This window comes from Babylonia areolata, chromosome 1, assembly GCF_041734735.1.
Source record: "Babylonia areolata isolate BAREFJ2019XMU chromosome 1, ASM4173473v1, whole genome shotgun sequence".
Taxonomy (NCBI): Eukaryota; Metazoa; Mollusca; class Gastropoda; order Neogastropoda; family Buccinidae; genus Babylonia; species Babylonia areolata.
Genome location: NC_134876.1, coordinates 95,643,479 through 95,670,085, shown reverse-complemented (window position 1 = coordinate 95,670,085; position 26,607 = coordinate 95,643,479). Strand labels below are relative to the sequence as shown.

The 26,607-nt window shown below is 47.3% G+C and overlaps 1 protein-coding gene across 1 annotated transcript in view; it reads left to right on the top strand.

Annotated features, from left to right (window-relative positions):
- The window catches only part of LOC143292606 (BAR/IMD domain-containing adapter protein 2-like), a 34,738-nt gene that overhangs the window by 4,756 nt on the left and 3,375 nt on the right, over positions 1-26,607 (top strand). The window contains exons 2-8 of the mRNA XM_076603098.1: positions 3,182-3,257; positions 3,705-3,797; positions 16,815-16,876; positions 18,041-18,112; positions 19,769-19,903; positions 23,632-23,697; positions 23,931-24,017. Of these exons, the coding sequence (XP_076459213.1) occupies positions 3,182-3,257; positions 3,705-3,797; positions 16,815-16,876; positions 18,041-18,112; positions 19,769-19,903; positions 23,632-23,697; positions 23,931-24,017 (591 nt within the window). The remainder of the gene's footprint in view (positions 1-3,181; positions 3,258-3,704; positions 3,798-16,814; positions 16,877-18,040; positions 18,113-19,768; positions 19,904-23,631; positions 23,698-23,930; positions 24,018-26,607) is intronic.

The window sequence follows — 26,607 nt, the reverse complement described above, 5'->3', positions numbered from 1 at the left end:
ATCCATGATCTTCCTCGTCCAAGACGGCTGCCTTTTGGTTCCTTGGTTGCGTTATGCAGTGGGTTTTGAGGGTTTTCTAATGCTCTGAAGTAGGTCTGAACCTGTTCTAACTTGTTTCTGGCCTGCACTGAAGGAAGGTCCAGCAGGTATCGCATGGTTTCCGTTGGCGTGTCTTTTGTTCTTCCAAGGATCAGCCTCATAGCTTCATTTTGAACTCTTTCTAATTTTAGGATGCTGCTTTGAGACGGTGTTAGCCCAAGTCCGTAGTCGATCACACAAGATATGAGTGAAAGTGGGAAGATATCAGTGACAGAGGGAAGATATCAGGGAAAGAGGGAAGATATCAGTGAAAGTGGGAAGATATCAGTGAAAGTGGGAAGATATCAGTGAAAGTGGGATGATATACTACTACTGCTGCTGCTGCTACTACTACTACTACAACTACTAGTACTACTAATGATAATGATGTTAATGATAATAACTGATATTAATGATGATAATATTGATAATGATAATAATGAGAAGAAGAAGTAGAAGAAGAAGAATAGGACATTTGGTACGCCCAATCTAATGATAAAAAAGCCCTGGGCGTTTACAATGAAAAATACAATAACGTGTGTACACTTAAACACATGTGCGTGTGCGTGTGTGTGTGTGTGTGTGTGTGTGTGTGTGTGTGTGTGTGTGTCTCCTCCCTCCCTGAGTAATGACAACGTGGCATGCAGCAGCCTGTTGACATTTACAATAACTTTTCCTCCATGTCTTTTTTTCTGCAACAACTTAACTATTGGGGAAGATGTGTGTGTGTGTGTGTGTGTGTGTGTGTGTGTGTGTGTGTGTGTGTGTGTGTGTGTGTGTGTGTGTGTGTGTGTGTGTGTGTGTGTGTGTGTGTGTGTGTGTGTGTGTGTGTGTGTGTGTGTGTGTGTGTGTGTGTGTGTGTGTGAGAGAGAGAGAGAGAGAGAGAGAGAACATGTAAAAAGCAGTTACATGAATATGAATGGAAAGCATCCTGAGTATGAAGGAAAGTAGAGGGGAATCCCAACCAACACCAAACACTTGGCGTCAAACACTGTGATACCAAACTAACACTGTGACATCAGCAGGGGGCAGCAGGGGAGGGGGAGGAGGGGTAGCAGAGGAGGGGCAGGGGGTAGGAGAGGTGGGGGAGGGTGTGGGGGCTGCAGAGGAGGAGGAGGGGGAGGAGGCAGTAGAGGAGGGGGAGGGGGCAGGAGAGGTGGGAGGGGGCAGGTGAGTAGGGGGAGGGGGAGGGGGCAGAGAGGAGGGAGGGGGGCAGGAGAGAAGGGGGAGGGGGGCAGGAGAAGTGGGGGGCAGGAGAGGTGGGGGGCAGAGAGGAGGGAGGTGGAGGGGGCAGGAGTGGAGGGGGAGGGGGGCAGCAGAGGGGGGGAGGGGGGCGGGAGAGGTGGAAGGGGGGCAGGAGAGGTGGGAGGGAGCAGGAGAGGAGGGGGGCAACAGAGGGGGGTGAGGGGGGCAGAGAGGAGGGGGGCAGCAGAGGGGGGGGAGGGGGGCAGCAGAGGGGGGGAGGGGGGCGGGAGAGGTGGGAGTGGGCAGGAGTGGAGGGGGAGGAGGGGTAGGGGGGCAGGAGAGGGAGGGGGCAGCAGAGGAGGGGGAGGGGGGCGGGAGAGGTGGGGGTGGGCAGGAGTGGAGGGGGAGGAGGGGGAGGGGGCAGCAGAGGAGGGGGAGGGGGGCGGGAGAGGAGGGGGAGGGAGGCAGGAAAGGAGGGGGAGGGGGGCGGGAGAGGAGGGGGAGAAGGGCAGGAGAGGAGGGGGGCGGGAGAGGAGGGGGGCGGGAGAGGAGGGGGAGGGGGGCGGGAGAGGAGGGGGAGGGGGCGGGAGAGGAGGGGGAGAAGGGCAGGAGAGGAGGGGGAGGGGGGCGGGAGAGGAGGGGGAGGGGGCGGGAGAGGAGGGGGAGAAGGGCAGGAGAGGAGGGGGAGGGGGGCGGGAGAGGAGGGGGAGGGGGGCGGAGGAGGAGGGGGAGGGGGCGGGAGAGGAGGGGGAGAAGGGCAGGAGAGGAGGGGGAGGGGGGCGGGAGAGGAGGGGGAGGGGGCGGGAGAGGAGGGGGAGAAGGGCAGGAGAGGAGGGGGAGGGGGGCGGGAGAGGAGGGGGAGGGGGGCGGAGGAGGAGGGGGAGGGGGCGGGAGAGGAGGGGGAGGGGGGCGGGAGAGGAGGGGGAGGGGGGCAGGAGAGGAGGGGGGCAGGAGAGGAGGGGGGCGGGAGAGGAGGGGGAGGGGGGCGGGAGAGGAGGGGGAGAAGGGCAGGAGAGGAGGGGGAGGGGGCGGGAGAGGAGGTGGAGGGGGCAGGAGAGGAGGGGGGCGGGGGAGGAGGGGGGCAGGAGAGGAGGGGGGCAGGAGAGGAGGGGGAGGGGGAAGGGGGTTCAATGGAGAGTTGGAGGAAAGCGGGTGGGTGGAAGGTGGAATCAAATATGAATATTTGAAATAAATGTTTAACTAAGTGTAATTACAGACATGATTTTATGGCCTTCATATGGCATCTGGTGTACCGGTGCCACCTGTTCCTCCATGGGATGAACAAGAGCAAAAGTTAACATAATTATCTGCTCCTGGTACAACAAAGAGAATGTCCATATTTTATAGCAGCGTCTGTCAGAACTGAATTGGAAGAAAATTTTGCCGATCATTTCAATGTTCGTAGTTGTGGTTTCGCTCTGGATGACAGCAATGCCGGATCAGCTTTTGTGATTCTTGAAAGGAACATTCAATATTTAAAGCTCAGTTGGTGGCCATCATTATGCTTTGAATTATCCTGTTCAATACTTATGATGATAAGTAACATCCTTGTTGTGCTGAATCCCAAACAGTTTTTAAAAGTCTGCTCTTTTTTTGTAGAATAATCAAGAGAAGTTTGACTGTTTGAAATTCAGTACACTCCTTATTTGAGAAAAAGGTGAAAATGTTTTTTGTTGGAGACCATCCATACTTGATTTCTTTTTAACGACCAAGCAGACAGAGCAGCAAAAATGGAAAATGATTTTACATGTAGTATATCGCCCATTGTCATACAAGGTAACGAAAAATATACTAGAGAGAGACCATTATGAGTGCTTTCATTCAGCTTTAAAACCTCGTTCATTCAACTCCAAAAACTCTGTTGTGTGTGTGTGTGTGTCGGGTGTGTGTGTGTGTGTGTGTGTGTGTGTGTTTTCAGAACCTATCGGATCAGTTCACCCCAGCAGTGCGCCAGTTGTTACAGTGTGCCAAGGCCTATCACAAGGCGTTACATGGTGAGTGTTACAGTGTGTTACAGTGTGCCAAGGTCTACCACAAGGCGTTACATGGTGAGTGTTACAGTGTGTTATAGTGTGCCAGGCCTATCAAAAGGCGTTACATGGTAAGTGTGTTACAGTGTGTGTTACAGTGTGTTGCAGAGTTTTAGTGTGTCAAAGCCTACCACAATGCGTTATATGGTGACATTGTTACAGCATGTCACAGTTTGACAAGGTCTATCACAGGGCGTTACATGGCAAATGTTAGTGTATAACAGTGTGCCAAGGCCTATCACTGATGTTACAGGCCCGTTACAATGCCTATCAGTGATGTTACAGGTGTGTTACAATGCCTATCAGTCATGTTACAGGTGTGTTACAGTGCCTATCAGTGATGTTACAGGTGTGTTACAATGACTATCAGTGATGTTACACGTGTGTTACCGTTTTGTTGTGTTGTTGCAGCGGCCTCAGTGACGGCCCGGGCTTACATCGAGTCACTGGGACGACTGGGTCACCACTGCAGGACCTCTTGTCAGGGGGGCACTGAAGAAATAGGTCAGTCTGTGTGTGTGTGTGTGTGTGTGTGTGCGCTTGCTTGCTTGCTTCAGTTTCTAGTACATTAAATTCTCTTCAAAGCCAAGACCTATCACTTGCATTACACAGTGCCAAGGCCTATAAGTGATTTTATCCATTCATTATTTTGACTTGTGCTTCCAGTTTGCCAGGTGGGTTTGGGTTGCGGAGGGTGATAATTAATTACAACAGATCGTGTCACGCAAACTGCTGGAACAAAGTATACATAACGCATACTTTTCCGGAAGGAAAATGAACAGACTATCAAATTCTGATGATGGAGTCTCCCGTCGGACCGACGGATGAGTAGGCAGGCAGGCTTATCTGTCGGTGTGTGTCCTCATATGGGAGAAGAGGCCGATTCTGGATGCGCAGCACTTCCCACAGGTGTTGCAAGGGAAAACGTCTCCAGAAGTTGAGCCCTGCTTCCTTCGCTCACGCTTCTCCATAACTCACTCAGTACGGCCAGTCCTCTCTTCTCCTCTACACAGACCGCCTCGGATGTCCAGTGGGTGTCTGAATGACCCAACCTTTAGCTTCCGTCGTCAGAATTGTGGTATTCTTTGTCAACATTCACCTCTTCAGTATAAGAGCCTTCCGCTTGCAGTATTTTGATGATGGTAACTGGGGTGAAACGCTGTTAACATCGTCTCTTTCGCCGTTCGTATGGAGAGAGTTAATGGCCAGCGTTGTCTTGTTTTCAAACGTCTTTATGCCACTAGAGCACAGCATCCTCCAGCGAGAGCGGTCAAGGGCATCAGTTTCCCAGGAAGCGATGCCAATGTCACAGGCTTTGAGGTTTGTCTTCAAGGTGTCCTTGAAGCGCTCCCAGGGTCTTCAAAGTTCACGGTGGACTTCCTTCAGCTGGCCATACAGTAGCATCTTCGGGATCCTGCTGTCTGTCATGCGGACAACGTGTCCTGTCCAGCGTAGCTGGCACTGGATCAGCAGGCTTTCGATGCTGGGCAGGCCGCTCCTCTCTAGGACCTGGAGGTTGGAGACCCTGTCTTGCCACTTTATGCCGAGGATCTTTCGTAGGCATCTCTAGTGAAACTGCTCAAGTTGTTGAATGTGACGGCGATACGTCGTCCATGTTTCACGACAGTACAACAAGGTGGTCAGCACAACAGCTCTGTAGGTTTTGATTTTGGTGCTGAGCCTGATGCCTTTGTTGTTCCACAGCCAAATTCTGGTAGAAGTTGATTTAACACGATGTTTGTAAATAGACATGTCCTTCAATTGCAATTCCTGCGTGTGTCATCCCACTCACTTCGTGCTCACTTTCAGTTTCGAAGAGGTGTGACCCAGTTGGCCCACAGTGCAGGGGTCGGGGGTGGGGGGTTGGGGTGAGGGAGGGGGTGGGGGGTTGTGGGGGGTGAGCACTGTTCGTAAGTTCGCTTGCCTTGACGATAGCTGTTTGATCAGTGCAAGCGTGTTTTCTAAAACCATCCTGTACACGTAATTCGCGAGTCGCACGACACTGTTCACCCCCGTCGGCACTCTCTGTGAATTGAATTAGTTTTGCTTCCCAATGGCAGTGTCTGACGGTGATATGACGTGATGGGCGAATAGCAGTAACAAAAAATCTACAGCTCTAAAAATCAAATGTATGCCATGCCTTCCACGTTGGGAAAACTCTTCCGCGAGGTCGTTGAAAAAAAGAAACAGAAAACAATAGAAGGTTTACTACACAGCCTTGTTCAACTCCTCTTTGACAACTCAAATACTGAGAATGAGAGCATTTGTCACACACATGCCAAAACAGTTTTACGGACACCTTTTAGTGATTTATGTACATTCCCATCGACACCGGATTTCCAAAAGATACTCCGCAACATATTTCTGTTGACAGTGTCGAAAGCTTTCTTGAAATCGTCGAAAGTGGTGTATAATTTAGAGTTTTTAGAGAGGTACTTTTGGACTATCGAATATGAAGTAAATATCTGATCTACACTGCTGTAGCCCCTTTCAAACTCTGTCTGCTCAGAGAGAGAGAGAGAGAGAGAGAGGGTACTGTACATAATTGGTGTAGATAATAGTTGTATGTCTATCAGAATGTATTGTACAAAGATGTACATAACTGTGAGGTGTCTGTGGGGAATGAACTGTCCGCTGCTTTTGTTGATATTGTGGTGTGTCTGTGTGGGTTGGCCTGAGGAAATGGAGGGGGTGTGGGTGGTGACTCCATCAGAGAACTGTGATCAGATACCGTCACTCTGCATCCCCTATGGCTGTCTGATGAATATGGATGAGGTGTGTGTGAATAATGAAGATGCTGGTGAAGTGTCAAATGACACTTTTAATATGGAATCTGTCTGTCCTGAAAGAATGCATGACGTGCATTCCGCAACACACGACCAGTCACACTGTGAGCTGTGATATGATGATGGCTTAGTGGCTGTCATGTGATGATGGCTTGGTGGCTGTCATGTGATGATGGCTTGGTGGCTGTCATGTGATGATGGCTTGGTGGCTGTCATGTGATGATGATTTGGTGGCTGTCATGTGATGATGGCTTAGTGGCTGTCATGTGATGATGGCTTGGTGGCTGTCATGTGATGATGGCTTGGTGGCTGTCATGTGATGATGGCTTGGTGGCTGTCATGTGATGATGGCTTAGTGGCTGTCATGTGATGATGGCTTGGTGGCTGTCATGTGATGATGGCTTGGTGGCTGTGAGCCGTGCTGTGAGCTGTGCTTGATGATGGCTTGGTAGCTGTGAGCTATGCTGTGTCAGTGGCCGTGCTGTGTCAGTGGCCGTGCTGTGTGACATGAGGGACATGCCGATACATCCACAGCCAACCTGTCGATCCCTTTTACGAATATCGGTGCAGTGATTTCCTGTTCACGGTGTGAGGCTGGGCACTGGAAAGGGGTGTGTCCAGTTCACGGTGTCTGGCTGGGCACTGGAAAGGGGTGTGTCTTGTTCACGGTGTGTGTGGCTGGGCACTGGAAAGGGGTGTGTCCTGGTCACGGTGTGTGGCTGGGCACTGGAAAGGGGTGTGTCCTGTTCACGGTGTGTGAGGCTGGGCACTGGAAAGGGGTGTGTCTTGTTCACGGTGTGTGTGGCTGGGCACTGGAAAGGGGTGTGTCTTGTTCACGGTGTGTGTGGCTGGGCACTGGAAAGGGGTGTGTCCTGTTCACGGTGTGTGTGGCTGGGCACTGGAAAGGGGTGTGTCCTGTTCACGGTGTGTGTGGCTGGGCACTGGAAAGGGGTGTGTCCTGTTCACGGTGTGTGGCTGGGCACTGGAAAGGGGTGTGTCCTGTTCACGGTGTGTGAGGCTGGGCACTGGAAAGGGATGTGTCTTGTTCACGGTGTGTGTGGCTGGGCACTGGAAAGGGGTGTCTCCTGTTCACGGTGTGTGTGGCTGGGCACTGGAAAGGGGTGTGGAAACAGGGGCTCGAACCCTCATCACCGGTGAACACTCATCACAAGTCCAAGGCCTAACCGACTGGGCCTGCACTCCTTTAGCCTGCATTGATCAAACCTACCCCGTCCCTCCTCCCTCTCTCCCCCCTCCCTCCTCCCTCCCCGTTTTACCCACTGTTCACCACGCCGTGGATCGATGGTGTGACGTCACGGAACAGGTGCCCCATTGATCTCCTGCCGTTCCTCAGGCCAGTGTGTGTGTGTGTGTGTGTGTGTGTGTGTGTGTGTGTGTGTGTGTGTGTGTGTGTGTGTGCGTGCGTGTGTATGTGTATACGTGTGTGAGTGAGTGAGTGAGTGTGTGTGTATGTGTGTGTGTGCGTGTGTGTGTGTGTGTGTGTGTGTGTGTGTGTGTGTGTGTGTGTGTGCGCGCGTGTGCGTGCGCGTGCGTTTTCAGCACTGTTTACACAAAAAGAGAAACATAAAACGTTTCTGAAGCTAGTCATGATGACAAGCTGTGTTTACACCAACAGTCATAATAACAATCAGTGTACACAACAACACAGCAGCATTAAACGTGTCTTGGTGTCAGTCATAATAACAAACAGTGCATACACCAACACAGCAGCATTAAACGTGTCTTGGTGTCAGTCATAATAACAGTGTATACACCAACACAGCAGCATCAAACGTGTCTTGGTGTCAGTTATAATAACAGTGTACACACCAACACAGCAGCATTAAACGTGTTCTTGGTGTCAGTCATAATAACAAACAGTGTATACACCAACACAGCAGCATTAAACGTGTCTTGGTGTCAGTCATAATATCAAACAGTGTACACACCAACACAGCAGCATTAAACGTGTCTTGGTGTCAGTCATAACAACAGTGCATTCACCAACACAGCAGCATTAAACGTGTCTTGGTGTCAGTCATAATAACAGTGTATAAACCAACACAGCAGCATTAAACGTGTCTTGGTGTCAGTCATAATAACAGTGTACACACCAACACAGCAGCATTAAACGTGTCTTGGTGTCAGTCATAATAACAAACAGTGTACACACCAACACAGCAGCATTAAACGTGTCTTGGTGTCAGTCATAATAACAGTGTACACACCAACACAGCAGCATTAAACGTGTCTTGGTGTCAGTCATAATAACAAACAGTGTACACACCAACACAGCAGCATTAAACGTGTCTTGGTGTCAGTCATAATAACAGTGTATTCACCAACACAGCAGCATTAAACGTGTCTTGGTGTCAGTCATAATAACAGTGTACACACCAACACAACAGCATTAAACGTGTCTTGGTGTCAGTCATAATAACAGTGTATACACCAACACAGCAGCATTAAACGTGTCTTGGTGTCAGTCATAATAACAGTGTATTCACCAACACAGCAGCATTAAACGTGTCTTGGTGTCAGCCATAATGACAGTGTATACACCAACACAGCAGCATTAAACGTGTCTTGGTGTCAGTCATAATAACAGTGTACACACCAACACAGCAGCATTAAACGTGTCTTGGTGTCAGTCATAATAACAAACAGTGTACACACCAACACAGCAGCATTAAACGTGTCTTGGTGTCAGTCATAATAACAAACAGTGTACACACCAACACAGCAGCATTAAACGTGTCTTGGTGTCAGTTATAATAACAAACAGTGTGTACACCAACACAGCAGCATTAAACGTGTCTTGGTGTCAGTTATAATAACAGTGTATACACCAACACAGCAGCATTAAACGTGTCTTGGTGTCAGTCATAATAACAGTGTACACACCAACACAGCAGCATTAAACGTGTCTTGGTGTCAGTCATAATGACAGTGTACACACCAACACATCAGCATTAAACGTGTCTTGGTGTCAGTCATAATGACAGTGTACACACCAACACAGCAGTATTAAACGTGTCTTGGTGTCAGTCATAATAACAGTGTATACACCAACACAGCAGCATCAAACGTGTCTTGGTGTCAGTTATAATAACAGTGTACACACCAACACAGCAGCATCAAACGTGTCTTGTTTTCAGTCATAATAACAAACAGTGTACACACCAACACAGCAGCATTAAACGTGTCTTGGTGTCAGTCATAATAACAGTGTACACACCAACACAGCAGCATCAAACGTGTCTTGTTTTCAGTCATAATAACAAACAGTGTATATACCAACACAGCAGCGTTAAACGTGGTTGGTGTCAGTGAGGGGTGTTGGGAAACGTTCACCACAGCATGTGGAAAACAGAAACAGTCAAACGTGAATTGACAGTACAAGGACTATCAGTAGCCCGACACATCAAAAATATAAATGAACAAATAAATAACTAAAAAAACGCAGATGCATGTAAGCAGCGCAGTTATCGACTTAAGTAGTCATCACACACACACACACACACACACACACACACACACACACACACACACACACACACACACACACACACACAGTATTTAACGATTGCTCGTGCGCTCCGTAAGCACGTGTTAACGAGTGACAGCCCAGAGGTTTGTTACACAATCAATTAAAAACTTAGCAGCCTGATTATAAATCCATTCTCCGTTATAGGAAGCACTGAAGTTGATGCATCTTTTGATTTATCGTGATTTGTAAACTGCTGTGTAAATTTTCCAAATCCAAATGTCTCTCTTTTGTCAAAGGCTTCAAATAATGATATATTATACATCAAGCAAGCACTTTAGAATGGTTGTCTCTGACTCTCGTAAAAGCTAATGGCTGGAAGAAACATTTGCGGAGCAAATGCTTTTCCGTGATGTCGCGATACTTAGAACACAGACTAAAATGATTTTCAGATTCTGAATCATCTTTACAAAATGGACAGAACATAACTTCAGACGATCGGACAGTGTGGCGATATTTATGAGTTTTTAACTGAGAAACACACCTGCTTGAAGGGTATCAATGCTTTTCTAACAGCAGTGTTCGCTGTTTCTAATACAGCTTGAGGAATGTCAGGAACTGATTTAAACGAAGTGAAAAATGAAAAATGTTATCATGAAACATCACGGTTACATTTCTTTTCTGCTCATCTCTGTTAGATTTGAAACACAAATCCCCTATAAAGCCCACAGCATGATTCCCCAGCCATGGCCAAATCCCCTATAAAGCCCACAGCATGATTTCCTAGACATGGCCAAATCCCCTATAAAGCCCACAGCATGATTCCCCAGCCATGGCCAAATCCCCTATAAAGCCCACAGCATGATTCCCCAGCCATGGCCAAATCCCCTATAAAGCCCACAGCATGATTCCCCAGCCATGGCCAAATCCCCTATAAAGCCCACAGCATTATTCCCCAGCCATGGCCAAATCCCCTATAAAGCCCACAGCATGATTCCCCAGCCCTGGCCAACTCCCCTATAAAGCCCACAGCATGATTCCCCAGCCATGGCCAAATCCATATAGCACACTGCGAGGCGTACAATGGCTCAGTGGTTAAAACGTCTGCCAGAAAGGTGACTTAGTCCTGAAGTGGCGACCACCCTGGAGGCGCGGGTTCGAACCTGTCGAGGACCAGAAAAATAAAAGGGTGGCAATACAATGGTATCTAGTGGTCATGACCTGGGTGCGGCCCGGCCCCTTTTGAGTGTAAGGAGTTAAGGGCTGAAACACTTGACTGGGGGGAGCTTCTTCTCTGGAATTTCTTATCAGTGGAGGCGATGTGGTGATTTCTGACTGAGTCCGAAACTTGGGGCCTCATGTCTAGGCTTGAGGAGAGAATGTTGGAGAATGGGTGTGGGTGGGGTTGGTGGATCGATTCATTCTATGATGGTGTGTGTGTGTGTGTGTGTGTGTGTGTGTGTGTGTGTGTGTGTGTGTGTGTGTGTGTGTACACGCAACCCTGTACACGCGTGCCCGCGCACACACAGAAGCACGTGAACTCGTGAGATTCCAGGTATCGATAAGCTGGTACCTCGCGCGCTTGCCCGCACACACACACACACACACACACACTCTCTCTCTCTCTCTCTCTCTCTCTCTCTCTCTGTGCTTCTTTTCATGAATGGATGAATGAACAGAGTTATTATCATGTGTTGGGTGGCGTGTTGGTTACTACCATTTTTTTTTTCTTCAAAGAAAAAAATATAAATTTCTTTTTTTGCTTGTTTTTGTTTCAATATTCGCTCTCACCGGATTCCTTTATTATAATGTTCTGTCATGCAGCAAAAAGATAGTGGCCCATTCAGTCATGTCACAAGAACGTTATGGCTATTGACATTAAAGTGTCAAACTGCCAAGTCTCTGTTTGTCTGTCTTTAAGCTTGTCTGCCTGTCTGTCTATCTTTTTCTCTCTCACTCTTTGACACGCATGTGCGCTGGCGTGCACACGCACACAAACATTGCGCACACACAACACAGTACAATACAGTACAGTAGAACAGTATCCGTGTGTTTTCAAGTTAAGTAATGTTGTAGTGACATACAGACACACAAACACAAAGGCTACACAGGTTAACTAATGTTGCACTGACTTGTACAGACAGACAAACGCAAAGGTTGCACAGGTTAGCTAATGTTGTACTGACTTGTACAGACAGACAAACGCAAAGGTTGCACAGGTTTGCTAATGTTGTAGTGACATACATACAGACAAACACAAAAAGGCTACACAGGTTAACTAATGTTATAGTGACATACAGACACACAAACCCAAAGGCTACACAGGTTAACTAATGTTATAGTGACATACAGACACACAAACCCAAAGGCTACACAGGTTAACAAATGTTATAGTGACATACAGACACACAAACCCAAAGGCTACACAGGTTAACTAATGTTGTAGTGACATGTACAGACACACAAACCCAAAGGCTACACAGGTTAACTAATGTTGTAGTGACATACAGACACACAAACACAAAGGCTACACAGGTTAACTAATGTTGTAGTGACATACAGACAGACAAACACAAAGGTTTCACAGGTTAACTAATGTTATAGTGACATACAGACACACAAACACAAAGGCTACATAGGTTAACTAATGTTGTAGTGACATGTACAGACACACAAACACAAAGGCTACACAGGTTAACTAATGTTGTAGTGACATGTACAGACACACAAACACAAAGGCTACACAGGTTAACTAATGTTGTAGTGACATGTACAGACACACAAACACAAAGGCTACACAGGTTAACTAATGTTGTAGTGACATGTACAGACACACAAACACAAAGGCTACACAGGTTAACTAATGTTGTACTGACTTGTACAGACACACAAACACAAAGGCTACACAGGTTAACTAATGTTGTACTGACTTGTACAGACACACAAACACAAAGGCTACACAGGTTAACTAATGTTGTAGTGACATGTACAGACACACAAACACAAAGGCTACACAGGTTAACTAATGTTGTAGTGACATGTACAGACACACAAACACAAAGGCTACACAGGTTAACTAATGTTGTAGTGACATGTACAGACACACAAACACAAATGTTTCACAGCAGAGCGGTGTTTCTCCCTGATCCTCACTCATCTATTGTCCTCTCCTCACTCACTCCTCCCCTTTCTCCCTCTTCTCCCTCTCCTTCCTCTCCATCCTCTTCCAGGTCACGAGGTCAGAGAGAGAGGGAGAGAGAGAGGGAGAGAGGGAGAGAGAACTCAGAACTCAAAACTTTTTTAATTCAAGGATTAAGAGTTCTGGGCATGGCCCATTCTTCCAACCTGTCCTTGCTAATCTACAGGAGAGCGAGAGAGGGAGAGAGAGGGAGAGGGAGAGAAACGAAGCGAAACGAAATTTTGTAAGGGAAATGATATAAGCAAAACATATGCTTTTTTCCACCCAGCCCTGGGATATGAAAGAAAGGAAGACGGGCGCAATGGCCGAGTGGTTAAAGCGTTTGACTGTCAATCTGAGGGTCCCGGGTTCGAATCACGGTGACGGCGCCTGGTGGGTAAAGGATGGAGATTTTTTACGATCTCCCAGGTCAACATATGTGCAGACCTGCTAGTGCCTGAACCCCCTTCGTGTGTATATGCAAGCAGAAGATCAAATACGCACGTTAAAGATCCTGTAATCCATGTCAGCGTTCGGTGGGTTATGGAAGCAAGAACATACCCAGCATGCACACCCCCGAAAACGGAGTATGGCTGCCTACATGGCGGGGTAAAAACGGTCATATACGTAAAAGCCCACTCGTGTGCATACGAGTGAACGCAGAAGAAGAAGAAAGAAAGGAAAAAAAGAGGGGTGTGGGGTAGGGCAACATCAAAGAACACGTGAACACAGAACTGTTAACAAGAAAGATGTCCACGACAAATTTCACTGAAAATCACATGAGAAACTTATGAAAAAAGACTACTACAAACCGACAAACTAAAGAACTCTCTATCCCCACCCCTACCCCAGTCTCATTCCCTCCAACCCCATGCACATGGTGAAAAGCTTAGATTTCAACATTCAGTCGTAAATAATATGATAATGATCAAAGATATTAAAATTCATGATGATATACCATCACAAACACAAGAGAGAGAGGGAACGCAAGAACGCAAGAATTTTAATGTAAGGTCACCGACCTGTATACATTTTGGGTGCACGTGTTGCACACACATCTTAACTAAAATAAAATAGGAAGAACGAAAACAATCCACTTAATACACAGTGAGCTCACTGAGAACAAGTAAACTAAACGAAAAGCACAAGGCTGATATTTCTGTTTAGGGCTGAAAGTGCTCTTCTCTCAGTCTTAATGCATAAAAAACAAACATTGAAGAGAGAGAGAGAGAGAGAGAGAGAGAGAGAGAGAGAGAGAGACATCACAACACTCACAACACAATACAATATTTACAACTCAGCACAACACAATGCTTACAACAAAACACAACACTTACAACACGTTTATAACAGAACGCACCACAACACTTGCAACACAACACTTACAACGGGTATAACACAATGCACCACAACATTTATAGCACAACACAAACTTATAACACAACACAACATTAACAACACAACACTTACATCACAACACAGCACTTACAATACAACATTTACAACATAACACAAAACTTATAACACAACACAACAACAACAACACACCACCTACAACACAACACAACACTTACATCACAACACAACACAACAACACTTACATCACATCACAACACTTACAACAGAACACAACACTTTCAACACAGCATTCACAACTCAACACAACACAACACAACACAACACACACAAGACAACACAACACTCAACACAACACACAAAAAAACACAACACTCACAAGACAACACAACACACACAAGACAACACAACACTTACAAGACAACACAACACACACAAGACAACACAACACTTACAAGACAACACAACACACACAAGACAACACAACACACACAAGACAACACAACACACACAAAACAACACAACACACACAAGACAACACAACACTTACAAGACAACACAACACACATAAGACAACACAACACTCACAAGACAACACGTACAACACAGCACATGACTTAGAACACATGACTCACGACACAATTCTTACGACAGAACACACTGAAACGTAGCTTTGGCAGCAAGACCAAAGCACACCACACCTTCAAGCCGCATGTCAACAGTTGGAATTCGCAAATCATCATCAACGTTTTTTAATTTAAAAAACGAAGGAAAAAAAGTTGAGTTTTGGGGGATAAAAATGACGGAAAACCTTTATTTCCTCAGACTCCAAGCCACACCCCATTCAATGAGAGAAAAACATGACAGTGCATTGTGTGTGACCTATCTGACTTTTGATCCATGCTGCAACATGGCGCAACACTGCGGGAGGACTTTTAATCTGTTTTTAATGACATGCTCTCTCTCTCTCTCTCTCTCTCTCTCTGGAAATAGAGATGTGTGTATTGATTGTGTTTTGATTTATTTCCCTTTGCTCGTTTTTAGCTTCTTTCGCTTTATTCCTTATTTAGGGCATGGAATGAATCTAAAAAAGCATGTTATTTGCTCACCCTCGATTATAAAGATTTTGCCTTGTCTCGTCTTGTCCTCTCTCTCTCTCTCCCCTCTCTCTCCATCTCTCTCCCCCTCTCTCTCTCCCTCTCCCCTCTCTCTTTCCATCTCTCTCCTCCCTCTCTCTCTCCCTCTCCCCTCTCTCTCTCCATCTCTCCCCCCTCTCTCTCTTCCTCTCCCCTCTCTCTCTCCATCTCTCTCCCCTCTCTCTCTTCCTCTCCCCTCTCTCTCTCCCTCTCCCCTCTCTCTCTCCATCTCTCCCCCCCCTCTCTCTCTCCCTCTCCCCTCTCTCTCTCCATCTCTCCCCCTCTCTCTCTTCCTCTCCCCTCTCTCTCTCTCCATCTCTCTCCCCCTCTCTCTGTCACTCGCTCTCTCTCTAAATCATCGTATTGCTACTCTGTTCAGGTGAATGGCGGGTTTTCTCTGTGTTATTGTCATTTGCCATTTCGTGTGACTGTACGTATCATGGGGTGTGACTGTACGTATCATGGGGTGTGATGACTGTACGTATCATGGGGTGTGACTGTACGTATCATGGGGTGTGACTGTACGTATCATGGGGTGTGACTGTGCCTATCATGGGTGTGATGACTGTACGTATCATGGGGTATTATGACTGTACGTATCATGGGGTGTGACTGTACGTATCATGGGGTGTGACTGTACGTATCATGGGGTGTGATGACCGTACCTATCATGGGGTGTGATGACTGTACGTATCATGGGGTGTGACTGTACGTATCATGGGGTGTGATGACTGTACGTATCATGGGGTGTGACTGTGCCTATCATGGGTGTGATGACTGTACGTATCATGGGGTGTGACTGTGCCTATCATGGGTGTGATGACTGTACGTATCATGGGGTGTGACTGTGCCTATCATGGGTGTGATGACTGTACGTATCATGGGGTGTGACTGTGCCTATCATGGGGTGTGATGACTGTACGTATCATGGGGTATTATGACTGTACGTATCATGGGGTGTGACTGTACGTATCATGGGGTGTGACTGTACGTATCACAGGGTGTGATGACTGTACGTATCATGGGGTGTGATGACTGTACGTATCACAGGGTGTGATGACTGTACGTATCATGGAGTGTGATGACTGTACGTATCATGGGGTGTGACTGTGCCTATCATGGGGTGTGATGACTGTACGTATCATGGGGTATTATGACTGTACGTATCATGGGGTGTGACTGTACGTATCATGGGGTGTGATGACTGTACGTATCATGGGGTGTGATGACTGTACGTATCATGGGGTATTATGACTGTACGTATCATGGGATGTGACTGTACGTATCACAGGGTGTGATGACTGTACGTATCATGGGGTGTGATGACTGTACGTATCATGGGGTGTGATGACTGTACGTATCACAGGGTGTGATGACTATACGTATCATGGGGTGTGACTGTACCTATCACAGGGTGTGATGACTGTACGTATCATGGGGTGTGATGACTATACGTATCACAGGGTGTGATGACTGTACGTATCATGGGGTGTTATGACAGCTCCATCGTGCGCCATGTGGACACTAATAACATTGCTGTTGTTGTTTTTTCTTTCTTTTTTTCAAACCTTGTTTCAGGGGAGGCAATTTTCCGAATAGCAGAAATACAGAAGGAAGTCCAGCTGAAGTTTGAAGACTGTGTAAGTAGTTTTTTTTTGTTTTTTTTTTTCATTCTTCGTCTAGTAGTAGTAGTTGTAGTTGTAGAAGTAGTGGGAGCGGACCAGAGGAAGGATAGAGAGTGAGTGGGGTGGGGGGTGGATGAGAAGAACCGCTCCCCCCTCCCTCCCCCAAAACAGGTTCAGGTTGTGTGGTGCCGGCCCAGAGGTAACGCGTCCCCCTATGAAGCTAGAGAATCCGACAGCACTGGTTCGAACCCAACAGTATCCCCCCCCCCCCCCCCACACACACACCCTCCTTTAGACCCTGAGTTGTGGTCTGTACGCTACACATTCAGAGGAGACGATAAACCGAGGTCCCGTGAACAGCATGCACTTAGCGCACGTAAAAGAACCCACGGCAACAAGAGGATGGCCCCAGGCAAAATTATGTAAATAAATACACTTCGAAAGAAAAACAAAGAAAATTGCGATTAGAAAAAAAACAACAAATGGGTGGTACTCTTAGTGTAGCGACACGCTTTCCATTGGGAGAGCAGCCCGAAATTTATACAGAGAAATCTGTTGTGACAAAAGTGTGACACACACTATACACGCTGACTCACATAGTACCAAGAATCGAAAAATATTGCATCACATTGTCCAGTGAATCAAACTTTTGGCATAAAGTGGCAAGACAGGTCTCTCCAACCTCCAGGTCCTGGAGAGGAGCGGCCTGCCCAGCATCGAAAGCCTGCTGATCCAGTGCCAGCTACGCTGGACAGGACACGTTGTCTGCATGACAGACAGCAGGATCCCGAAGATGCTCTTGTATACAAACCTCAAAGCCTGTGACATAGACATCGCTTCCTGGGACACTGATGTCCTTGACCACTCTCACTGGAGGATGCTGTGCTCTAGTGGCATAAAGACAACAAGAGAACGCTGGCCATTCAGGATAAGCGTGAGCGACGGAAGCAGGGCTCAACTTCTGGAGATGTTTTTCCATGCAACACCTGTGGGAAGTGCTGCGCATCCAGAATCGGCCTCTTCTCCCATATGAGGACACACACCGACAGATAAGCCTGCCTGCTTACTCATCCAACGGGAGACTCCATCACATATATCATCCACACCACTAAAATGTTTTGAAGACAAGTCTTAGAAGCGTGTGTTTGTGTGTGTGTGTGTGTGTGTGTGTGTGTCCAGAACAAGGCACTGTTTGCTGAGGTGGTCATCCCCTTGGAACAGAAACTAGACAACGATTTCAAGAACGCAGCGGTGAGTTTTCCGTTTGTTCCCCCTTCCACTCTCGCAGCAGGTGAAGACATGAAAGCATATTCTTCCATTATTCCCTTTCAACTCTTGCAGGTGAAGACATGAAAGCATATTCTTCCATTGCTCCCTTTCCACTCTTGCAGGTGAAGACATGAAAGCATATTCTTCCATTGTACATGAAAGCATATTCTTCCATTGTTCCCTTTCCACTCTCCCAGGTGAAGACATGAAAGCATATTCTTCCATTGTCCCCTTTCCACTCTTCCTGGTGAAGACATGAAAGCATATTCTTCCATTTTTCCCTTTCCACACTTGCAGGTGAAGACATGAAAGCATATTCTTCCATTGTACATGAAAGCATATTCTTCCATTTTTCCCTTTCCACTCTCCCAGGTGAAGACATGAAAGCATATTCTTCCATTGTACATGAAAGCATATTCTTCCATTGTCCCCTTTCCACTCTCCCAGGTGAAGACATGAAAGCATATTCTTCCATTGTCCCCTTTCCACTCTTCCTGGTGAAGACATGAAAGCATATTCTTCCATTGTACCCTTTCCACTCTCCCAGGTGAAGACATGTAAGCATATTCTTCCATTGTCCCCTTTCCACTCTCCCAGGTGAAGACATGAAAGCATATTCTTCCATTGTCCCCTTTCCACTCTTCCTGGTGAAGACATGTAAGCATTTTCTTCCATTGTTCCCTTTCCACTCTTCCAGGTGAAGACATGAAAGCATATTCTTCCATTGTTCCTGGTGAAGACATGAAAGCATATTCTTCCATAGTTCCCTTTCCACTCTCCCAGCAGGTGAAGACATGAAAGCATATTCTTCCATTGTTCCCTTTCCACTCTTCCAGACAAAAACACACTGGCCTCCGTATTTTCTGCTATGGTCAGACTTACTCTGTTCAAGGAGCATTTTGAGTTTTCTACCCACACTGAGCCATGAACATAGGACTGAGCTATCTTTGTACAAAGTTTGCTGTATTGGTTTCGTAATTTTTATGGTTGTGGGATTACCATTCCCTTGGTTTACACGCTTTCTTTCTCTCCGCCCCCCGCCCCCTCCTACATTTTTCTCTCCCCGCCCTCCTCCCCCTGCTGCCTCCCTCCCCTCAATGGACAAACCCACGTGATGAATCAAACACATCTGGGGGAAATCACATCACACGCTGTGTACTCTCGTGTTCATGCAGACTCAAAGGGAACACTACTTTTTTGTCAACCACGATAATACTTGCTGCTGCTACAGCTGCTTCTACTACTACTACTACTACTACTACTAGGCTTATCTGCCCATCCAGTGCCCGTGAGAATATGACTTCGATTCCCACCCTCCCCTTTTCTCCCAAGTTTGACTGGAAAACAAACCTGAAACAGAGTATCTAGTCATGAGACGACAAACCGAGGTCCCATGGCAACATTCTCTGGCAAAATTATGTAGCAGGAATCCACTCTGATTGGTACACAAATATAATATTATATGCATGCACTCCAGGCCTGACTGGCGCGTTACGTTATGCAGCTGTCAGATATCTGCCTAGCAGTCGTGTAGCGTGTATGGATAATTATGTCCAAACGCAGTGCTACTGCTGCTGTTGCTACTACTGCTGCTGCTGCTGCTACCACTTGTGAGGTTTGAACCCTGGCCGTGTGCAGGCAGAGCAGAAGAAGTACCACGGGGGCCACAAGGGGTTCCACGGGCCCTATACCAAGGCACAGGAGGCTCACAGGAAGTTTCTCAAGAAGCACATCCGATCCAGGACGGCCTACGATGAGGACAAAGAAATGCAGGTCAGTCTTTTGTCACACAAAGAAATGCAGGTCAGTCTTTTGTCACACAAAGAAATACAGGTCAGTCTTTTGTCACACAAAGAAATACAGGTCAGTCTTTTGTCACATAAAGAAATCAGGTCAGTCTTTAAAGAAATGTAGGTAAGTCTTTTGTCACATAAAGAAATACAGGTAAGTCTTTTGTCACACAAAGAAATACAGGTAAGTCTTTTGTCACATAAAGAAATCAGGTCAGTCTTTAAAGAAATGTAGGTAAGTCTTTTGTCACATAAAGAAATACAGGTAAGTCTTTAAAGAAATGCAGGTCAGTCTTTTGTCACATAAAGAAATACAGGTAAGTCTTTAAAGAAATGCAGGTCAGTCTTTTGTCACATAAAGAACAGTGTTTTGTCACATGAAGAAATACAGGTCAGTCTTTTTCTCACATAAAGAAATACAGGTAAGTCTTTTGTCACATAGAGAACAGTGTTTTGTCACATGAAGAAATACAGATCAGTCTTTTGTCACTTAAAGAACAGTCTTTTGACACATAAAGAAATGCAGGTCAGTCTTTAAAGAAATACTGGTCAGTCTTTTGTTACATAAAGAAATACAGGTCAGTCTTTTGTTACATAAAGAAATATAGGTCAGTCTTTTGTTACATAAAGAAATACAGGTCAGTCTTTTGTTACATAAAGAAATACTGGTCAGTCTTTTGTTACATAAAGAAATACAGGTCAGTCTTTTGTTACATAAAGAAATCAGGTCAGTCTTCTTTTGTTACATAAAGAAATATAGGTCAGTCTTTTGTTACATAAAGAAATATAGGTCAGTCTTCTTTTGTTACATAAAGAAATATAGGTCAGTCTTTTGTTACATAAAGAAATATAGGTCAGTCTTTTGTTACATAAAGAAATATAGGTCAGTCTTTTGTTACATAAAGAAATACAGGTCAGTCTTTTGTTACATAAAGAAATATAGGTCAGTCTTTTGTTACATAAAGAAATACAGGTCAGTCTTTTGTTACATAAAGAAATATAGGTCAGTCTTTTGTTACATAAAGAAATATAGGTCAGTCTTCTTTTGTTACATAAAGAAATACAGGTCAGTCTTTTGTTACATAAAGAAATATAGGTCAGTCTTTTGTTACATAAAGAAATATAGGTCAGTCTTTTGTTACATAAAGAAATACAGGTCAGTCTTTTGTTACATAAAGAAATATAGGTCAGTCTTTTGTTACATAAAGAAATATAGGTCAGTCTTTTGTTACATAAAGAAATACAGGTCAGTCTTTTGTTACATAAAGAAATATAGGTCAGTCTTTTGTTACATAAAGAAATATAGGTCAGTCTTCTTTTGTTACATAAAGAAATATAGGTCAGTCTTTTGTTACATAAAGAAATATAGGTCAGTCTAAATCTGACTGATGTCACACACTGTCGGGGGTGATGATTGTCGACCATGATGGTGGTAAGGGGGAGGGGGGTGATGATTATGGACCATGATGGTGGTGGTGGGAGGGGGGTGATGATTATGGACCATGATGGTGGTAAGGGGGAGGGGGGGTGATGATTATGGACCATGATGGTGGTGGTGGTGAGGGTTGGGGGGGGGGGGGGCAATGGTTGCGGACCATGATGGTGGGTGGGGGGGGTGATGGTTGTGGACCATGATGTTGGTGGTGGTGGTGGTGGTGGTGATGGTTGTGGACCATGATGTTGGTGGTGGTGGTGGTGGTGAGGGGGGGGGGTGTGATGATTTTGGACCATGGTGGTGGTGGTGGGGGGGGGTGATGGTTGTGGACCATGGTGGTGGTGGGGTGGGTGGGGGGTGATGATTGTGGACCATGGTGGTTGTGGTGGGGGTGGTGGGGGGGGGGAGGGGCGATGATTTTGGACCATGGTGGTGGTGGTGGGGGGGGTGATGATTGTGGACCATGATGGTTGTGGTGGTGGTGGTGTGTGTGTGTGGGGGTGGAGGGGCGATGATTTTGGACCATGGTGGTGGTGGAGGTGGTGGTGGGGTGGTGGTGATGATTGTAGACCATGGTGGTGGTGGTGGGGGTGTGATGATTGTGGACCATGATGGTGGTGGTGGTGGTGGGGTGATGATTGTGGACCATGATGGTGGTGGTGGTGGTGGGGTGATGATTGTGGACCATGATGGTGGTGGTGGTTGGGGGGAGATGATTGTGGACCATGATGGTGGTGGTGGTGGTGGTTGGGGGGTGATGATTGTGGACCATGATGGTGGTGGTGGTGGTGGTTGGGGGGTGATGATTGTGGACCATAATGGTGGTGGTTGTGGACCATGATGGTGGTGGTGGTGGTGGTTGGGGGGTGATGATTGTGGACCATGATGGTGGTAGCGGGGGAGGGGGGCGATCTTCTTCTTCCTTGTTCGCCTCCCATTAGATGAGGAGCCCGGTGTCTTCGATGAAGGCTACCGCCCGTCGCAGCTCCTCAAGGGTGCCGTACAGTTTAGCTTCCACTGCTGTCGGTGTTGGCCAGTACTTCCTCCTAGATGCTGCATGCGTCGTACAGTCTCGAAGGATGTGGTCGGTTGTCATTGGTCCGTCACCACGAGGGCATTCTCCACTCTGTCCAATGCCAAATTTTGTGTGCATGTGGTGGAGCAGGCGGTTGTGTCCAGTCCTCAGGCGGAAGATATTGACCTGTTCCCGTCGTTCCAGCAAATGGTATCTGTCTTCTGGGTTATATTTGGGGTGCTGGAGGCGCACTTTATTCCTTGCTGTGTCTTGATGATTGTCTTGATTTCATCGTATGATACCAGTTTGTTGGCCTGCTCCTTCTGTGCACCGTCTTTTGCCAGAATGTCCACTTTTTCGTTGCCTCTGATTCCACAGTGTGCTGGACCCATTGTATCACCACTTTCTCCACTCTGGCACTCAGGGCAACAAGGGCTGAAGTGAGATGGTTCTGTTCTTTGCAGCGGGAGTTCTTGAGGGCTTAGACCACGGAGAGAGCGTCAAAGAACACCACCACCTGCCCTGTTGTTCTTGTGGAGTTCTGCGAGACTGTTGTGGCTGCCTCACAGAGGGCTTCTCGCTCAGCTCGGAAGTTGGTGGAGTATTTTCCTGTTGGGATTGCAATTTCTTCATCTCCGTCTTTGTATCGGAGGAAGATTCCAGCTCCACCATCCCTCGTTGCTTCTGTGGCGGAGCCATCTGTAAAGACATGGATCCAGTCTTCCTGGGGGTACTGGTTGCAGATGTACTCCATGGCCAGGGCCTTCCTTTGGGTGTCTGACTGTGTTCCTCTCTTCTCCACTCCGGGAATGCTGGTGGGGGGTGATGATTGTGGATGATGATGGTGGGGGAGGGGGGTTATGATTCTGGACCATGATGGTGGTACGGGGGGCGGGGCGGGGAGGATGATTGTGAACCATGATGGTGGTAGGTGGGGAGTGTGATGATTGTGGACCACGATTGTGGTAGTGGGAGGGGGTTGATGATTGTGGATCATGATGATAGTAGGGGTGGGGGGGGGGGGGGGTGATGATTGTTGGCCATGTTGGTGGTAGGGGGTGGGGAGGGTGATGATTGTGGACCATGTTGGTGGTAGGGCTGGGGGGGGGGGTGAATGGGGATGATGGGGGATAAAATGGGGAATTGGGGAGGGGGGAGGAATTGTGATATGAAGACGCTGATAGAGGTGATGATGACTAGAAGTGTGTGTGTGTGTGTGTGTGTGTGTGTGTGTGTGTGTGTGTGTGTGTGTGTGTGACAGCTGAAGCGGACGGTGGATCGGTGCCAGAACAAGCTGGACGAGTTCCGGGTGCAGGGGCTGAAACTGGTACAGTGCTGTGTACTGTGATGTGTACTGTGTGCATTGCTCTGCAGTGTACTGTGTGCTGTGGTGTTCTGTGTGCTGTGTGCTGTGCTGTGCAGTGTACTGGTTGCTGTGATGTTCTGTGCTGAGTGGTTTGTGCTGTGTGGTGTGCTGTGCTGTGCTCTGCTGTTCTTTGTGCTGTGCCGTGCTTGACACGACAAGACGTGTGTGATATACGGGTGTCAGGTGGGTTGCAGGCACTCCTGGAGGAACGGAAGTGTTACTGCTTTGTCCTGGCTCGGCTGAGTTCTGTCAGCACCACACAGCTCTATCACCACAGCAGGGTCAGTGTGTCTGTCAGTCTGTCTGTCTGTCTGTACGTCTGTCTGTCTGTCCGTTCGTTCGTCTGTCTGTTTTTCTGTCAGAACAACGCACCTTTGTTATCACGGCAGACTCAGTCCGTCCGTCTGTCTGTGTGTTTGTTTAGCTTACTGTTTGTCTGTCAGCACGACACACCTCCATTGTCACGGCAGGGCATTCTGTCTGTCTGTCTGTCTGTCTGTCTCTCGCTCTCTGTCTTTTCCGTTTAGATATGTCTGTCTGTCTGTCTGTCTTCTTTTTCTTGTGTGTGTGTGTGTGTGTGTGTGTGTGTTTAGCGAATGGTAGGTATGCCTAATTGCGAACAGCATGTAATTGCGAACGGTTCGTGTGCCGCCCCACTTTGAAGCCTTCTCGCAAAACACGTCTCACGATATATCGTCTGCTTCGACCTCGTTCTGATACTTTGATCAAGTTGTAGGACTTGAACTGTAACACAGTTAAAAGTAGTTGATTTGACTGGATATATTAAGTGAATTGTGCGTTACCAGTGCTAGGAGAATTAAAGAAAGCATTTCGTGACAGATTAGAACGTCTGGTTTGACAGGAATCTCCAAAAAAGTGTCGTTTGCATTCAGACCATAGGATATTTTGACGTGAGTCTACTTACAAACGATGCTTCACAGCAACCGAGCACTCCCAAAAAGGTGTGTGTGTGAGTGAGTGTTGCGGGGTGTGTGTGTTTAAATGTGTGTTAATGTGTGTGTGGGTGTTGCGGGGTGTGTGTTTAAATGTGTGTTAATGTGTGTGTGGGTGTTGTGGGGTGTGTGTGTTTAAATGTATGTTAATGTGTGTGTGGGTGTTGCGGGGTGTGTGTTTAAATATGTGTTAATGTCTGTGTGAGTGTTGCGGGGTGTGTGTATTTAAATATGTGTTAATTTATGTCAGGTCAGGGGCATAGCCCTTGCTACTGGTACCATGTAACCCAGTACTACCTGCCGCATGTGAACTCTCCCAACGACGGACCAGACGGAGGAAGAAACCTTTCCCAACGGCTGTGAAGGCGGAAGAGGATGACCAAAGGGCCCCGGGGAGCTCTTATCCTTGGCTGGAAGTCCTCCTAGGAGACGGAGCTCCGAAGAAAAAACCTGCACCTGCCGAGACCGTCCTACACGTGGCAGTATCTGCACCTGTGGGACTGTGAGCGTCGGTAGGCGAGAGAGTGGGGAAGGGACTGCACAACTCCTCCTCACTAAAAAAAAGTCACCTGTGCTGGTCAAGCAACCAGGCTAATGTCGGAACGACGAGCTAGCCCTTCAACACCCAGCTTTCCCAAGTCCTGCGGCGATGGAGAAATGGTAACAGGGACAGGCAGAGGATGCTGCTGGCAGTTCCTAGTCACGACTCTGCACGCAGGCGGCTGTGGGGTGATGGTCGTCCGCCGTAGACGGGCAGATGCGGCGCCCGAATCCTGCCAGTGTCAGAGCAGCCCTTTTTAGGGACAGCACTGCTCTCCCCACATGGGGAAGGGGAGATAAAAGGATCCCTAAACAAAGCCTGCCTCGCCTAGTACCTAGTAGGAAACCGCACCTACTTGGACATCCAACACTAGCGGTCGAAAACAACAGAAGACAAGAACCAGGAGTCATGCCCTGACTCTGGGTGCCTGGAACGTTCGCACCCTTTTAGACAGAGACGACAGACCAGAAAGACGCACAGAGGTGAGAACATCCTTGATCTGTTCACCACTAACAGACCAAGCCTTGTGTCATGATGCACCACCTTACCAGGTCTCAGTGACCACAGTGACGTACAAGATCATGGGTGGTTTGGTTGAGGTGGCACCCCGGGAAGGTACTTTTGTGCGGACAGTTAGAACTGTCCGAGGCCACCCAGAGAAACTACAGGTACCCTTCTCCTGCACTCACTCCCACAGGCACTCCTTCTTCCCTTCAGCTGTCCGCCTGTGGAACCAGATTCCAGACCACGTGATCTCAGCCATTTCCCCTCAGTCATTCAAGACCAGGACTGAGGCCTGGCTGTGAGCCTCAGGCTCAGAGCAATATAACAGGGTTTTTTATTTTTATTTGTTTGTTTGTTTGCTTGCTTGTTTGGTTGTTTTTTGTTTTTGTTTTATTTTATTATATTTTTTATTTCTTTTATTTTATTTTTTACTGATTCTGTGTGGGGCCCGGGTTGCCCTGGCTGAACTAGGGGGCTTAATGGCTGTACACAGACACCAGTCATCTAGAGCGCACCCCCTTATCAGGGATTGTTGCCCAGTGTAGGGACATGGGATGGAGTGTTTTGATTGGTTGATTGATAGATATGGATACTTATATAGCGCCTATCCTCGGTCAGAGCTCTAAGCACTTTACAAACACGGGGTCATTTGCACAACAGGCTGCCTACCTGGCGGCTGCCACTGGGCGCTCATCGTTTTTTCCATAACCCACCGAACGCTGACATGGATTACAGGATCTTTAACGAGCGTATTTGATCTTCTGCGTGCGTATACACACGAAGGAGGTTCAGGCACTAGTAGGGTCTGCACATATGTTGACCTGGGAGATCGGAAAAATCTCCACCCTTTACCCACCAGGCGCCATCACCCTC